This window comes from Passer domesticus, chromosome 1 (assembly GCF_036417665.1).
Source record: "Passer domesticus isolate bPasDom1 chromosome 1, bPasDom1.hap1, whole genome shotgun sequence".
NCBI classification, from domain to species: domain Eukaryota; kingdom Metazoa; phylum Chordata; class Aves; order Passeriformes; family Passeridae; genus Passer; species Passer domesticus.
Genome location: NC_087474.1, coordinates 52,814,200 through 52,829,917, shown reverse-complemented (window position 1 = coordinate 52,829,917; position 15,718 = coordinate 52,814,200). Strand labels below are relative to the sequence as shown.

The following is a 15,718-nucleotide window of genomic DNA, read 5'->3' as shown; positions in this document are numbered from 1 at the left end:
ATTTGTTATTCAGCAGGGATAGTCATCTCTCTGGATGGAATTTGTGACAATGTTTAGTTCCCATTTGTAGAAATGCCTATGTTGAATGTATTTTTGCTCAGAATATTTTGCTCTATGTTTTGCTCAGAATATCTTATACAGCCTGACTTTGTAATGCATTTGTCATCTGGGAATTGAACTACAGGGAATTGGTCTGTGTTGACAACATGTCTCTGTGTTGATTTTTCCTATCCTTTTAGTACAATGTGTTTTATATTTGGCCTTATAAAGTTTTATCATGCTATCAAATAATGAAGAAGTGCAGAAATTATGGCTTTTGGTTTTCTTGTGCATGTGGTACAAATATTTTGAACACAGGTCATAATGAGAAATGCTGACCTTTCTTTTTATGACACAGAAAATCATACTCAGGCTGTCCTGTAGATTTAGTTATGATGCCGTCATTAGCTTGAAAGCACATTGTATTGAAGAAGTGAGAATAGCAATTTCATGTGTTGAATGAGTTTTCATTCCTCTTTTCCACTTTCTGTGCATTTAGTAATTTTGTGAGATTTACTTCTTTCTTAGTTGTTTTTTTGAAGGTACAAATTGTTTGTGACCCACTATCCTGAGCTGTTAAATTTCATTAAATACAAATCAAATACACAACAAGCTGAGAAATGTAGAAACATTTTTTAAAATCTTCATAAAAATCCCAAATAAATCTAAACTAACCTAAGTAAAAATACATAGGTTAGTTCTTTTGGAGTGATTGTCCCTAAAGTTATGATATTGCAACACAGTAGTGCCTGTTTATCCCAGATGCTTTCAGACAGCTCCTAGCCAAAATAATTTTTTTTATGCATGTTAGGAATTCTGTCATAGTTTCATCAGTAACTCCTAGGCAAGGAAATATGGTGTTCAACTGTGTGTTCTGTACACATCTTGGATTAGCATAGAATCTACAGACATATGAAACTTATTCTGGAACAAAGTTGTTTAATTGGTCTGCCTGGTTTCTAAAAATTTATGAAGAATATTTTCCATAAATGTATTTAAAAATCCCACTGTCATCTCGCAAAAATGAAGTAAAGCTATGTTGTAGTTGACATGGTATTAGAAAGCTAAATCTGTAAGAACACATTAGTCTGTTTTTCTAACAGAGTTCTTTCTGGAAACAGGTTTAGGTTGGGGTTGTTTTTGCTAGCATTTTTAAATTTAGTGTGACATTTTTGAACATTTGGCAATTTGGATAGTAACAATTTTGTGCAGTCCAGCAACTTTTACTGTTATTACTTTTTTCGTAATCTTCAGCCTGACCTTTCTCACTTCATAATATTTATTTCTGTTTCTCAGAACAGAATCATTTAGAGCGGATTGTAAAGCAAATTATGTCTCTCTTATGTGATAAATATATTGACTATTTAAAAGTGGATAAACTAACAGTAGTTTGTTATGACATGTTATTTTTTCCGCCAAACTTTTGTCCCATATAATGCCTGAAAGTATTATAATTTTTCCTGTGCTATGTTCCAAACCTTGAGTGCCATCACATGGCTCCTGCACACTAAGCCCAGAACTATAGGCTTTGTTGTGTTAGAAGTAACTTGCATGTTTCAGAATAATTGGCCCGCTTTCATCATGGACAAATGTCACAATGTCACACCAACTCCAGAATAGCAGCTAAGCTCTATTTAAGATTTATTTCCTGTTGAAGAATTTTTGTTTGTTTGTTTGTTTGTTTGGTTTGGTTTTTGGCTTTGTTTTTTTTTTTTTTTTTTTTTTTTTTTAAATGTATGTGTCTGATTTAACTAGAAAAATCTGGGAAAAAGAAATACATTTAGTCTTTCCATTTGCCAGGAATTGTGGCATATTAATGCCAAGGCAATTTAATCAGATAATAGCAGCAATCTGACTCTTAGATTTAATTGCAATGTGTATATATTGCCAATAGTCACAGGAAATTTATATGCTTCAATTTATTTTACCAAATAAATATTCAGTCAGCTGCAATTAGTGTCCTGCATAAAATTACTTCTGCCAAGCCCCTCATAGTGATGAGTATCTTAGTGCTGTTATTATTTACTGTTTATCTTGACATTATTATTTTTCAGTTTCCAGTTGTTTCAAGTCTCTTTCTTCCTTCTTGTTTGAGCTAAGGATACAGGATTGCTGGTGGAAAGCTGTGGTGTTTGCTTTGTAAATGCCCCCGATAAAGGCCCATATTTCCCTTAAGCTGACATAAAGTAGCTGCTGCCAGTTCTTTCATAGTTCTCATACCCAGTTAATTTTTCTTGCTCAGAAAAAGCTTCAAAGAGTAAAGGTTCTACACTTTCTTATGTAGAAGATGGACTTGGCTGCAGGATCAGATCAGGAGGATTTAGGTGTGACTATGGGGAATAAGCAAATTGTCCTTTGGTGGTTGTGATCAGTGGCACAGGGTAATCGCTGGAGGCCTGCCACAAGTGGTGTTCCCAGGGTTCAGTACTGGGCCCAGGATTGTTTAACTTGTTCATCAGTGACTTGGGTGAAGGGGCAGATGCCTCCTCAGCAAGTTCACTGGTGACACAAAGCTGGGATGAGTGGCAGACACCATGGAGAGCTTCAAAATGGTCTTCAAAAGGGCCTTGAGAGAGACAGAAGAGAAGAACTGGAAGACTGAGGGATGGGCAGGAAGCAGTGCCTGAAATTCAACACAGACAATGGCAGAGTCCTGCACCTGGGGAAGAATGACCCCCTGCACCAGTGCAGGCTGGGGGCCAAACCACTGGAAAGCAGCTCTGCAGAGAAGGACCTGTGGGCTCTGGTGGACAACAAGCTGTCCAGGAGCCAAGGCAGCCAATGGTCTCCTCAGGTGCATTAGGAAGAGCATTGCCAGCAGGTTGGTGGAGGTGATCCTGCCCCTCTACTGCGCCCAGGTGAGGCCACACCTGGAGTGCTGTGTCCAGTTCTGGGCTCCTCAGCACGAGAGCAACATGGAGCTCCTGGAGTGGGTCCATTGGAAGGTGGTAAAGGTGATTAAGGGACTGGAGAATCTGTCTTACAGGGACAGTTTTCTGGATCTGGGCCTGTTCAGCCTCAAGAAGAGATGACTGATAAGGGACTTCATCAATGTCCCTAAGCACCTCAAGGGAGGGTGCCAAGAGGATGGAGCCAGGCTCTTGATGGTGCCAAGGAATAAGACACAAGGCAATGGTAGGAAGTTGATACACAAGAAGTTCCCCTTGAATATGAGGAACAAGTTCTTTAATGTGCTGGTGACCAAACACTGGAAAAAACTTTGCTCTCAACACAACTCAACCAGAAACGGTGTTGAGTCTCCTTCACTCAAAAACCGTCTGGGCACAGTCCTGTGCCATGTACTCTAGGATGACCCTGCTTGATCAGGGAGGTTGGACCAGATGACCCATTTTGGTCCCTTCAAACGCCACCCATTCTGTGATTCTGTGTGATTCTCTGTTTCTGGCAATTTCAAAAGCTTGATATGCAGATTAAATAATCCTTTGACAATGACAATTTTTAGGAAGGACTTGGAGATCTAACTGGGGGTTATTGTCTTGTACTTGGTTTGATTGTGAAACTGTACATTTTGCCATACAGAACACCGGCTCATACTGCAATGATTTTGAATTCTAGACACACGAGGATGTGACAGGTATCAGAAGAAATCATATCTCCCTACTGCTAGGTGTAGAATGGAGATTTGGGGAGTTAAATAGGGGTTTAGTGTGATGCAACTTTCTTTTGATATTTGCAGATTCTGTTTTACAAAAATCTAAAACTTTACATGAGATTTAGAATCTAGCCAGCTTCCTGTCAAGCTGAAATTATTTAGAAAACAGTTTTATTAAATTAGAATTTAAATTCTTTTGTCTCTCTAAAATCTATCCCCAAAATAAAAATACCTACACTGGACTTAGGGATCTAAAATAAATTCTTTACTAGTAGAGACTATTTAAATATTGACTATAGTTTACAGTGATAAGCTCCACTAAAGGGGAGCAGGAGTTTGATCAGCTGCCTTATCTTGCCTTCTGAGACCATCACTGTTAAATCTATTCTCTCTGTATTAATCTTGGATTATGTCTTTACCCTAAAGTATTTTTACTGCATCTAAACTTTAAACCACTAACTACATTTTATTTAACAGAAGCCTATATTTAGGTTTGAGGGTGTAATTGCAAATGTATGCTTTTGACACTGAATTAAGTATGAGAGAACAGAGGGTATTTGGACAAACATAAACTTTAGGTGGCATTTTTATTTTTAGTGAGTTATTTTATTTATTTATATATATATATGTACACATGTATATGTACAAATGTATGCATGTCTATATATTACAGTTACTGTAAAATCTGTGTACCAGGCTGAATATTTTTTGAATGTAATTTTGGACTCTTCTTCAAGCTTTTTGTGTTTGTGTTCCTAGTTATTTCTAAAACATCTGCACTGGGTTGCTCCATTGACCATGAAAATAATGTTCAGCCTTTGTTTTTTGTCTGGATAAAGAGTTCTTTCATTTTTAGCTATAGCTGTTTCTCACTTAACTCTACTTTTTCCTCCAGGAATCTTGTATATCCATAGTTCCTGGGGAGAAACATTTCCAATGACAACAGATTTTGTCCCCACACTAGCTTTGTCCATTCAGATCAAAAGCAGAATTATATATGTTTTTCTTTTTAATCTATTGTGATGTATGAAGATTAAATAAACACTCCATACAAGTTCTAATCTTAACCAGAAAGTCATTAAATAATACCTTTTGTTTTGAAACCTGGATGTTACAAAGTGTGAAAAGGCGTTAAAAAATTTTATTTGTGAAACTTCTCTAGAAAAATGCAGGTCTTGTTGCCTGTCACCTTTCCTGAATTCAGTGTTTGAGGGATGGATGTTTGTCCTTACCAGAAGAGCATTGCAAAGTGTTGTATAGTTGTTCTGTCTACATACTAAATGTTTAATTTTCAGATGTTTGCTGTTTATGAAAACATTTGTGTGAGTAGATGTGTTGAGATGTCTTTTCTTTGTTAGTAATTGAGGCCAGTACGTAGTTTCTCACTTACTTCAATATGCTTTTCACTATTCAATTAAAGTTGTTTTGAGTACTTTTTTTTTATTGAGCAAGATTTTGTTTTTGAAGTGGCCCCACACACTTAACTGGTTTTAATTCTACAGTTCATTCCAATGAGATAATGGTATATGCCTAGTTAGAGCTCTTTGGAACATTTTTAGGTGGATCCAGTGTATTTTATTTGCTAGTCCTCTTATATTTGAATACACTGTTCTTTGCTGTAAACTTAAGAGTGTAAATATGAAAGGAAATACCATGAGTTCTCTTTGGTATCTCAAAGTTGGCTGTAGTCAGATTTAAAATAAAACTAGGTAAACTGGTAGGTTTTTTTTTTCTCTCGTGACACCAATTTGACAATAAGAAAAGTGTTGACTTTTTTCTTACAAAATGTATGTTTTGAAGCTACATTGATAAAGTCAGTGAATTGGCTGTAGTATTCTGATATTCCCTGTGACACTGAGTGTAGAAGTTGAGCTCCTCCACAGAAGGAAGAGCTTTGCACAATGTGGATCTCATGTCTCCAGAAAAAGATCAGGCAATTGAGATAGTTTGTAGTATAATCAGGAAATCTTTGTAGTAAGTGGATATTGTTTTGCTTGGTATGATTTATCAATTGGAGTAACAAAGTGCTTTAACTGCAGTTTTCAGTCATCATAATCCTCTCATAATATACATTAGGAGTAATTTATGAATTATGCATATAACAGCATCAGTCCAGGTGGATAAGCTGAGGTAGATTACCTCAATGAAAAATTATTTTAATTGTGTGCTTTAATTCACAAAGCCAATGTTTAGACTGTCATGCCTACTGAAAAGACTGTATAAAGAGAAGATTTTTCCAGGCAAATTATGAAGAAGAATCTAGGAGATTCAGGAATTTTTACACTGCAGTATATGTTGATATAATGTAATTCTAATACTGTCTTCTCAGGTAAGAATGAAACAGAAATGTTGTTTTAAAACTAAATTTAAATTAGGAATCTTATCTGTGAAAAATATCTTGTAACTGCTCCAAGGGATTTTCTCTTAGATATATCAGAAAAGAAAGCACTTAAATAATAATAAAAAAATAAAAGCTCCGAGTGTACTTCCTCTTTGAGGAGGAATCTTAAATCTTATTACTGAGGGCTCTGCCGTTAGAACTAATTAGGAACTAATAGAAACCATCAATCAAATACGTTGCTCCTTCCCTATTGACTTTCACCCTCTGTGATGGTGGTTAGTGGTTCCAGTGACCTCCTCAATTGGAAGTTTTTGTGTTCGTTGTTGGAAGAACATGGTGACTATAGCAAAGAGAGGTAAGACAGCATCCTTCTGTCTACAGCTGTTTATTTTAAGTTAATTATACAGCTGAACAAAACTGTATTTAGGTAGTTCAGTAAAACTTCTCAGTATTTTGGACTTCATTGGTGCTAACTCTTGGCAAACAGATTGTACGTACTTGCTAAGGCCTTGCCATCTTTTGTAAACAATGTTTGTTTTAAAAGTAGCTCTGTTTAGATATGGAATAAAATAACAGAAATGAGGGGGGAATAATTAATGTGTCAAAACCATAGTGTCATGATTTTAGTATTGTTTGGGGTATTCAAGGTATCCTTATGGCAGAGTGGAGATAACACAGGCAAGATGGGCCCAGTTGGACAGCAATTTTAGGCCTGTAGAGATACTGTAGAGTCTCTGAAAAAAACATCTGAGTCCAACCTCAGCTGACACAGTGAATTAAAAAGGAAATTTCATCCAAAAGGAATGAAACATAGCAGGGATACAAGTCTGTCTAGAATTAAGATCAAACACATCCTCAACCCACAGAGGATAAATCCAACTTTACTCTTAGAAATGTGCAGGAATAAATAGAATACAATAGCATTCGTTGGTTGTACAGTCTGGACATCTTGTTAACAAAAGCTGAGGAGTAATAATGTCTTATGTTCTACTTGTCCTTGGTTGAATTACTAGTTGTTCTGTTTTTCTCTTAGGTTATGGTCAGACTGGTCCAATGGTTCAGCGAGGTGGATATGACTCCATTGCTGCTGCTGTTTCTGGTCTCATGCATATCACAGGGCATGAGGTATAGTGCAAAACTTACAAATTTCATAGAATCTTTGTGCTGTGTACCAAAATTGGCTGCTGCATGGAACAAGTCAGCCTAATGGTAACATATCTGTTATGCAAACCCTCTTGAGTCCAGCAAGAGGTCTCATCTCTGGTAGTCTAAGAAAATAATAGTATTTGTATACTTCAGCTATGTCACTTAAGACTTGTAAAGAAAAATGTTCAAGAAACAGAAAATTAAAGAAAAAGGAAGAATCCTAAATTTCCAGTGAATAAATTGGCAATGTATGCTAAGCTGTTAATGGCTCCTTGAGCTGTAGTAGACTCATTGTTGACAGCTGGATGATAGAACCGTATCTTTGAGTGTGAAGTTTCATTGATGCTTGGCTATTGATACCCCTTTGTAAAAGCGGGAATTGTGAAGCTACCTAGAGATATCTGACAAAATCTGGGTGGTTTTCAATCATTCTGCCTTCAAATGGGCAGAAAGATGCCATGCATTTCTGGAAAAGTTTTATGTGCTGCCTATTCCCACTGACACCCAAGATCTTTCTTAGCTGTGGCATTGCAGGAAGCATAACAGTAGTTTAGTATCTGAATTCTAGAGGTACACAGAACATGTGTCTTCACCTTGGAAAAATGCTGGTCAAATAAGCATTTAATTAAGCTGTCTTGAATCACCTGGAGATGCGGGGAATGTGGTCCCAAAATGTCCCTTTTCTAGTGAAGTAGTGTTACAAGTCTGTTCCATGCATTATAAATGCTAGATACTGTTCTGTAGAGGTGCTCCTGGTACTCTGGAAGCAGTAGTGCAGATCTTGTGAGTATGATACTTGCATGTTCTAGATAAGCAAGGAATTCATAAAGTTCCTGTACTAAGTGTCAGCTGCTCATGTTTGAGTACTTTGTTGAAAGCTAACCACATGATCTGGACACAGCTCTATTGTAGGGTTGATATTCTGCCAATAGACTTGTTTTCTACTTAGAACAATGCCAAACATCAGAAGTTTGTACTTCTGGCATCTCTTGTTACCAGAGCTGTCCTTTTTATTAGGGAAAAAAGCCAAAATCAAGCATTTTTTGACTGAGTAAGCTGAAACATCTTGTGCCTAGTTTCCTGAAGCTGTCTGTTCCTGCTGTATTATTGGTATGTACTCATAGGATATCCCATCTCAGAACATGAGAAGACATGAAATTGAGTGTAGTCCTTACAGACACTTCCCATCAAATATATAATGTACACATGCACTAAGCAATGACTGATCACAGTAACTGTAGTGTAAGTAAATTTAGCATTGTGTCTGTAGAATGGAGGTTAATACTTCCAATACAATGCCAGAAACTTCATGCACACCTCAAAATATACCAATCAAAAGTGAAAGGATATACAAACTGTTAGAAAGGGGCAGATGTTAGTACAACATGAATAAAGAAAGATGGGTAGAAATATTGAAAAACACAGGACTTTTGTACAGCTTTTCAATGATATGTGAATGCCAGAATAAATGACTGTTATACTGAATAATTGCATGCAAGTTGTATTATGAAAATAATAGTCCTCAGTGGCTGTTATGAAGATGGATTTTATGAAAATATTTTGTTAAGGTCTACACCAGAACATCAGATGTTCACATCACCTCACCAAGACTTGAGGTAATGTAATCATAGGAATCATTTAGTCACTGTCAGTAACAGCTTTGTCTATTCACTGGGGGCTTCTAAGAATTCATTCAAACTTAGTCACTCTTTGACATGATTAAAATAAGCATGCAAAAATTTACTAATTTTTGTTTATTTGCAGTTGTTTATGTAGAATTTCCTCAGTTTCTCAAACCCATTTTTTGATGTATAGATGGACAGTATTGTTTCAAAGACTTAAGTAGTCAATGACTCCAAAAAAACAAATGTGCTTTTTGTTGTTGTAGTGAAAACTTATCTAAGGGGCTGTAAAGTCGTATTGTATGCTTGTTAGAAAGTTACTTTAAAATAGTGAAGAATTATTAATAGTAAAATCTTCCATTTTTTAAACATTTAAACATTTATGTTCATGTGACAGAATTGTGTTTAAACTAAGTCTGAACAAAAGTAGAAACCTTGTTTCAGTCAAGATGTAGAAAAGTGGCCAAAGAAAAAAAGAAAAAACATAATTTCATGCTGTTTTTTTTTTTAAATAAAGTTTAAATTATTTGTTGGCTAGGTAACGTGGAATTGATGTGCTAAAATTAATAAGTTCATTTGAATGGGTAGTCTGATTTTTTTTTTTTAGAACAAAATGGAAAATGCCACTCTAATAAACAGGAAATGAAAAAAAGGAAAAGTTATAACAGATAATGTTGGTTTTGTATTTAATTGCAGTAGCTATAGATAATCAGTATAACATCATCAGTGCAAGAATGCTCTTTGGAAACATCCCTTTGCTAAACAAACCATTGAAAGTTCTTGCAGGATGGTCTTAGAGGCATCAGCTGATGCAGCAGACAAATTGAATGAATCTGAGCAAGCAGCAAAAAAGCATCTACATACGTGACTGAGGTGTTGAATGTTGAGGTATACATATTTACATTGATGTATACATATTTACAGTTCCTTAGAAAGCATTATAATAATAGAGTACTAAAATTTTGTCCTGTATGTGACTATACAAAAATGTATAATTCAATAGCAGTATATATTCTTGCCTATTAAAAAAAAAAAGCTTGTTTTTTTTGTTTCTCTTTTTTTTTTCCTAGCAGCACTTAATGGTAATAACTTTGAAATGCTTCTGAGTGATATTCTGAACCTTGAAATTAAGCTATAACTTCTACAATATTGCAAAAATATTGGCCCAAACAACTTCATTTGTGCTAGTGTTGTTTTTGCTGATAGTACAAACCCAAGCACAGTGGAATAGTGTCCTTAAATCATGGTTTTGTGGACAGAAACCTGCAAGCTCTTACACATGTACTTGATTACTTGTGTATTAGAAGTGTATCACACCTGTGAAATTTGAAATTCTAATTGAAATTTCTATGACTCATCAAATCAATTCTTTAGTTTAGTACCAAACAAAGGGTTACAAAAGAATACACATCGTATATGTAGCTGAGAGCTGTTGAAAAATACAGCTGTTGCTGGTTCATATTAGCTTCAGCAATTATTTCACATCTGTAAAACTACTGGACTTAGAATGCTTTTCTTAAGCATGTAATTTCAAAACAATTTTAATTTTAAATAGATGATTTTTGTATTACTGATGTAAGTTTGGTTAGGAAAATTATGTCAAAGGGCAAAAAAAACCACCTCAGGAAAGGAGGCTTCTAAAACATGTTGTGGCTATATCTGGGTGAGAACATGTCGACAAATTGTAAGGAATTTAGCAAACAGCAAAAATTAGGAATAAAAATGTAAGCTATAAGATTGAGCAATAGCAAAGCACAGTGATTTAAAAACAAAAGGTCTTCTTAACTGGTATACAGCTTTATCTTTTCAAATGAACAATGGGTAACTCCTGATGCTGCACCAAATTTAGAGTCCAAGCCAGCCCTTGAGGCTGGATGGCAGCTTTGTTGGCTTAAGACACATTCTCCCTGGCTAGTGCTACATTTGCTCTTCCTACCAGAACAATAAAGTCATTTTTGTCTGGCAGGGGTGGTGGTGTTTGTCACTTTTGAAATAACTTGCTTAAATAAAAGATACTGTGTAGATCCTTACTTTGCCCAGGTAAATGGTATAATGTTAGCTACAGAAAAATAGTGCTGTGCTGGCAGAAGCTCTGTCTAAAGGAAGGTTATTTCTCTGTGTGTTTAGCTTTAACCTTCATGTAAAGCAGCTTCACATCCCTTGTTCTGCAGGACAGTGATAAAGCCTGAATTAATCCATTCCACAGTACTTACACCTGTGTATCCTTCCACAGAAAGACTGGCTTATGGCACAGGAGCTGATTGAAGCTGATTAAATAGTGAGACATGGCAGCTCATTATGAGTCTTGGTAGAAAGACCAAGGATGGCTAGAAGTTGTGTGGACTGGTTCAGAATTATAGGTTGTTGAGTATTAGGATAAAACAAAGCCAACATGTTAAAAATAACACAGCAGTATAGTACTAGTACTTTGTAGGATTGTTTTCTAAGGGGAAATTGTGAAAGTATTTTTAGAAACAAAAGGTGAACTTTTTACTGATGCAAAGGTAGAAGTATTTGCTCTTAAACTTTAGACAGTTTAGTAATTGACAATGAAGGTTCTGAAAGTTCGTATATAACAAGCTATTAAAATAATCCTGATTTCTTAATCTTCAAAATGTGTTGTTCTCCTTAAGGATGATATTATCCTTAAAGGATGAAATTAATGACACTCTGAAAACAGTGTGTCATTCAAACTAAGAATGTTGCAGCACATCTGTTTGTAAAATCTAAAGTCTTTTTGGTTTCTTCTCAACCCAGTGAATGTAGTGAAATGGCTATAATAAAGAAAGAGCAATTTAACAAACTGATTACTTGCAGCAGAGAATAGGAGGGGTTTTTTTTTGTTTTTGTTTTGGTTGGGTGTTTTGGTATGTGTGTGTGGTTTTTTTTTTCATTTGTTTTGTTTTTTCTTTTATTTCTCTGAGGTAGCTCTGAGGAGAAAAAACCTTCTCATAGACTAATTAGTTTTCTTGGTAGGCCTGTGCATATAAAAGTGAAGCACGAACTTTCCTGTTTTTCCCCAGAGTTGGGTACAATGAGGGTGGTAAATAGCTGGAACCTTTGAGCTTTCTTTTGGGAAGCTGAAGTAGCTTAGTGTAGCATCTGGTGAAGGAAGAAATAAGAGATTCTTCGAAAAAGTACTACTTCCTAAAGCAGTATTCACCTTAATATTGTGTAGTTTATATATAATCCTATGGATATCTAAGCTGTAGATAGTCACAGACTAGTCCTTACTGCAGTTTGGATGAGAGTAACTAATATTTTTAAAATTTGCTATATTTTATACAGATTTTGTAATTTTTAGTCAATTTCATGATATGAAAAAAATAGCAGCCTTTTCCATCTTATCTAGAAAATATTGTCCTACTGTCTTCTATTTCAGAATTGCTCTATTAATGCAACTGATAATAAAATAAAAATTTAAAAGAAAAATATAACATATATGACTTGGTATCAGGCTTGTGTAAATCTTGCTGGAGTGCAGAAGAAAAATGATGGTGAAGATTTTCTTACATGAATTCAAGACACTCTTTTTAAAATAATTATCAGGAAACAATTCCTATATTCTTATTTAGAAGATTATTATTACAGTAATTACACATAGCAGTTTAGACATGGCTAATTAAAATAATTCTGTAAATTCAATTTTATTTACTTTATGCTACATTAGTTTAAATACATTTATGAAAACTTGACAAACAGTTATTATTTATCAATTGTAATGATTTTAAGTTGTCTTGTGGTAGGCTTACTTGTGTGCCAGAATTCTGGAAGAGTCTCATTAGCTTTGCACTGCCATTTTTCTTCACAGTTTGAAAACTTAAAAAAAAAAAAAAAACCCAAACAAACAAAAAGTAAGACTTCAAAATAAGGAACTGCTGTGATAATCTGATCATCTGACCTCAAACTTTTCAGAGTAGGAAATGGAGAATATTTCAGAAGAAGCACGACAATAAAAGCCTAGCTGGGCTGAAATTAGAAGTTCATTTTGCTATTGATTTCAGAGGGGACATATATCATGCCAGTGTTTACAGGAGTTCTGAAACACATCATGTAACATGAAGATTCTTCCCTTGATGCTAGAAAAGGGATGACATACAGAAAAAGGATATTTGAATGAACAACTTTTCAGTGACTTCAGTCAGTGTCATGAATTTGCATATATTTGCATGTGTAATATTTACACGTGTAGACAAAAATTTGTGTTTGTTTTCTTACTAGAAGCCTGGAATGTGTGTAGTGGAAAATACAAAACTGAGCTTTGACTTGGGAAGGGACTAAAGAGGAGAGAAAAAAGGGAGTGAGAAGAATGAAGCAATATGGTTCTGCCTTTTAAACAGATAGGCACCTGTGTCAGTGTACTGTAGAAATTGTTTAGGCCTTTAGCTTCTAGGATAATAAAATTCAGTCTTCGCTAGCTTCTTTTGTCTCTAACATTATCTCTTTTCTTTTTGCATTGGTGAGTTGAAGCATTATGTTATTAGGGACAAAAAGTTGCATAATAACTCCTTCATGATTTCAGTATGTGGCATCACAAAGTGGCAGTTTTGTGTACGTGCTGCAAGAATACCTGGTTTTCAGTGGTAGATGTTTTTATACATCTGGTCATTCAAAGATACTAATTTCTTGCACTACCTGCGACTGAGTGCAACCATCCAACCAGTTCTTTATCTACCAAGTGCCTGGTTTAGAGACAAGCGTGTCGTGTGGGACGGTGTCAAATGCTTTGCACAGAACCAAGTAGGTGACATCAGTCACTCTTCCCAGACCTACTGCTGCTGTAACCCCATCATAGAAGGCCACTAAATTTTTCGGGCACAATTTGCTGATAGTGAAGCCGTGCTGGCTGTCACAAATCACCTGGTTCTTTTCCATGTTCCTTGGAATAGTGTCCAGGAGAATCTTCTCCATAAGCCTGATGGATAGCAAGAGAAGACTGGTGGGCCCATAGTCTCCTGGGTCTTCTTTTTTACCCTTTTAAAATATGGGGGTTATGTCTCCCTTTTACCAGTCAGTGGGAACTCCGTAGGACTACCATGACTTCTCAAATATGATGGGTAGTGTCTTAGCCATTCCCACTGCCAAATCCCTTGGGTCCTGCAGATGTATGTCATCAAGTCTAATGGGCTTATGCACCTTCAGGTTCCCTAGATGGTCTTGAACCTGATCTTTTCCTACAGCACATGGTTCTATGTGGTTGTCTCTCCAACACATAATGGGGTGGTTGAAGCCCCCCAAGAGGACCAGGGCTTGTGAATGTGAGGCCACTGCTACCTGTCTGTCAAGGGCCCCTTCTGTCCCCGTAGTTGGGTGTGTGTAGCATGATTATAATGTTACCTGCTATTGCCCTCCCTGTGCTCTCAGTCAGCTCTTCATCCATCCCCAGTGAAATTCCATATGCTTCAGCTGGTTATTTACATAGACAAAAACACTGTGTTCTTTGTTCTCCTTGTGTTCTTTGCCTGTCTTTCTTAAAAGAGCCTATATCCCTCCATTCCAACACTCCAGTCACAGGAGTCATCCCACCATGTCCCTGTCATGTCAATAAGATCCCAGCCCTGCACAATCATATTGTCACTACTTGTTTTTGCTGCTTTTAATTTTTTCTTTGTTTATTGTTTTGTTTGTTTGCCTTGTTTCATTTTGGGGTGTTTCTGGTTTTTTTTTTTTTCTTTAGGATGGTGAGCCAGTTAGACCAGGAGTAGCAATGACAGACCTTGCTACTGGGTTATATACGTATGGAGCAGTTATGGCTGGTTTACTTCAGAGGTATAAGACAGGAAAAGGACTACACATTGACTGCAATCTCCTGTCAACTCAGGTAGGAGTTGTAAAAAAATTGCTTTTTGTTTTATAGATGTTTGAACCTAAGAATAACATTTGCATATAAAGTGCATCAGATAGTATAACTAATGACAACAATAATAATGGCATTGGTGATCATTTTCTTAACCTGCCACTCTGGTAGTGACCATTTTATATGACACGGTTATTGTTACTACTGCACTAAGTTTGTTTTTCACTTTTTGCAAAGGACTGCCATGTTCTGTGAAAACACAGGTTAATCAAGTTTTATAATATCACTGAGCCTTGTAGTAGTTGTCGTGAGTAATTGGAGACAGAGAAGCCTAAGTGGTGAAACCAATGTTGAGAGGAAGGCTTTGGCCTTTGTCCGTTTACTGGGACATGAAACTTCTAGAGCAACTGAATAACTTGCGCAAAATCACCCAGAGTATTAAAGTGTCACCCAAGTTTCAAAGTAATGTAATCTGGAGGTCTGCCTTTTGGCTCTGGGAGTTAAAGGAATGAAGGTTGAAGATGCAGCATTTTTCCTAGGCATTAAAGGCAAAGCTGTTTTGTTCATGAAAGATACAGCATGTACTACATATAATGAGAAATTTAACTTTGAATATTTGAACACCACTGGGGAAATGATTTATCATTTCTAAAAAGTAAGTGGCATTGATATGAGCTGCATATGACCAGATGATATGATGTTTTGCTGATGATATGTAGGTACTTGCTGGTAGCAACTGGGCATATGGTACAGAGAAATTTTTGTTTTCAATTTAAAATGTATGTCAAAATTGTGTACAGTCCTAATTACAGCAACTACAGTGCTCCATTGTTTTCATCTTTATTCAATTGTATTTTTCTTCACATTACACCTGTCAGTACAGCTGAGAAATGACAGTGCCCATTGTGCTAAAAGTTGGCCCAGGTGCAAGCAAGAGGTTGGACACCTATATCATTGTATGGTAACAATGATTGAGACTAATAATTGAGTTTGCTCTGTTTTAGTGCCTACTGCTTTTGTCTGAATAACTGTTGAAATCAGAAAGGAGGGGAAATCCTTGCTTGAATCAATAAAGAACTTCTCCTTTATTTCAGAACAAATGTTTGTAAGAACTGAACTTAATTATACTTAAATATATTCACAAATGTGAATATATTTGT

General features: G+C 36.0%; 1 protein-coding gene across 6 annotated transcripts in view; it reads left to right on the top strand.

The window, feature by feature from the left end:
- Positions 1–15,718, top strand: part of SUGCT (succinyl-CoA:glutarate-CoA transferase) — a 314,975-nt gene that overhangs the window by 30,394 nt on the left and 268,863 nt on the right. For all 6 annotated transcript variants that reach the window (XM_064420220.1, XM_064420256.1, XM_064420246.1 and 3 more), the window contains 2 exons: positions 7,027–7,118; positions 14,439–14,582. In XM_064420220.1, the coding sequence (XP_064276290.1) occupies positions 7,027–7,118; positions 14,439–14,582 (236 nt within the window). The remainder of the gene's footprint in view (positions 1–7,026; positions 7,119–14,438; positions 14,583–15,718) is intronic.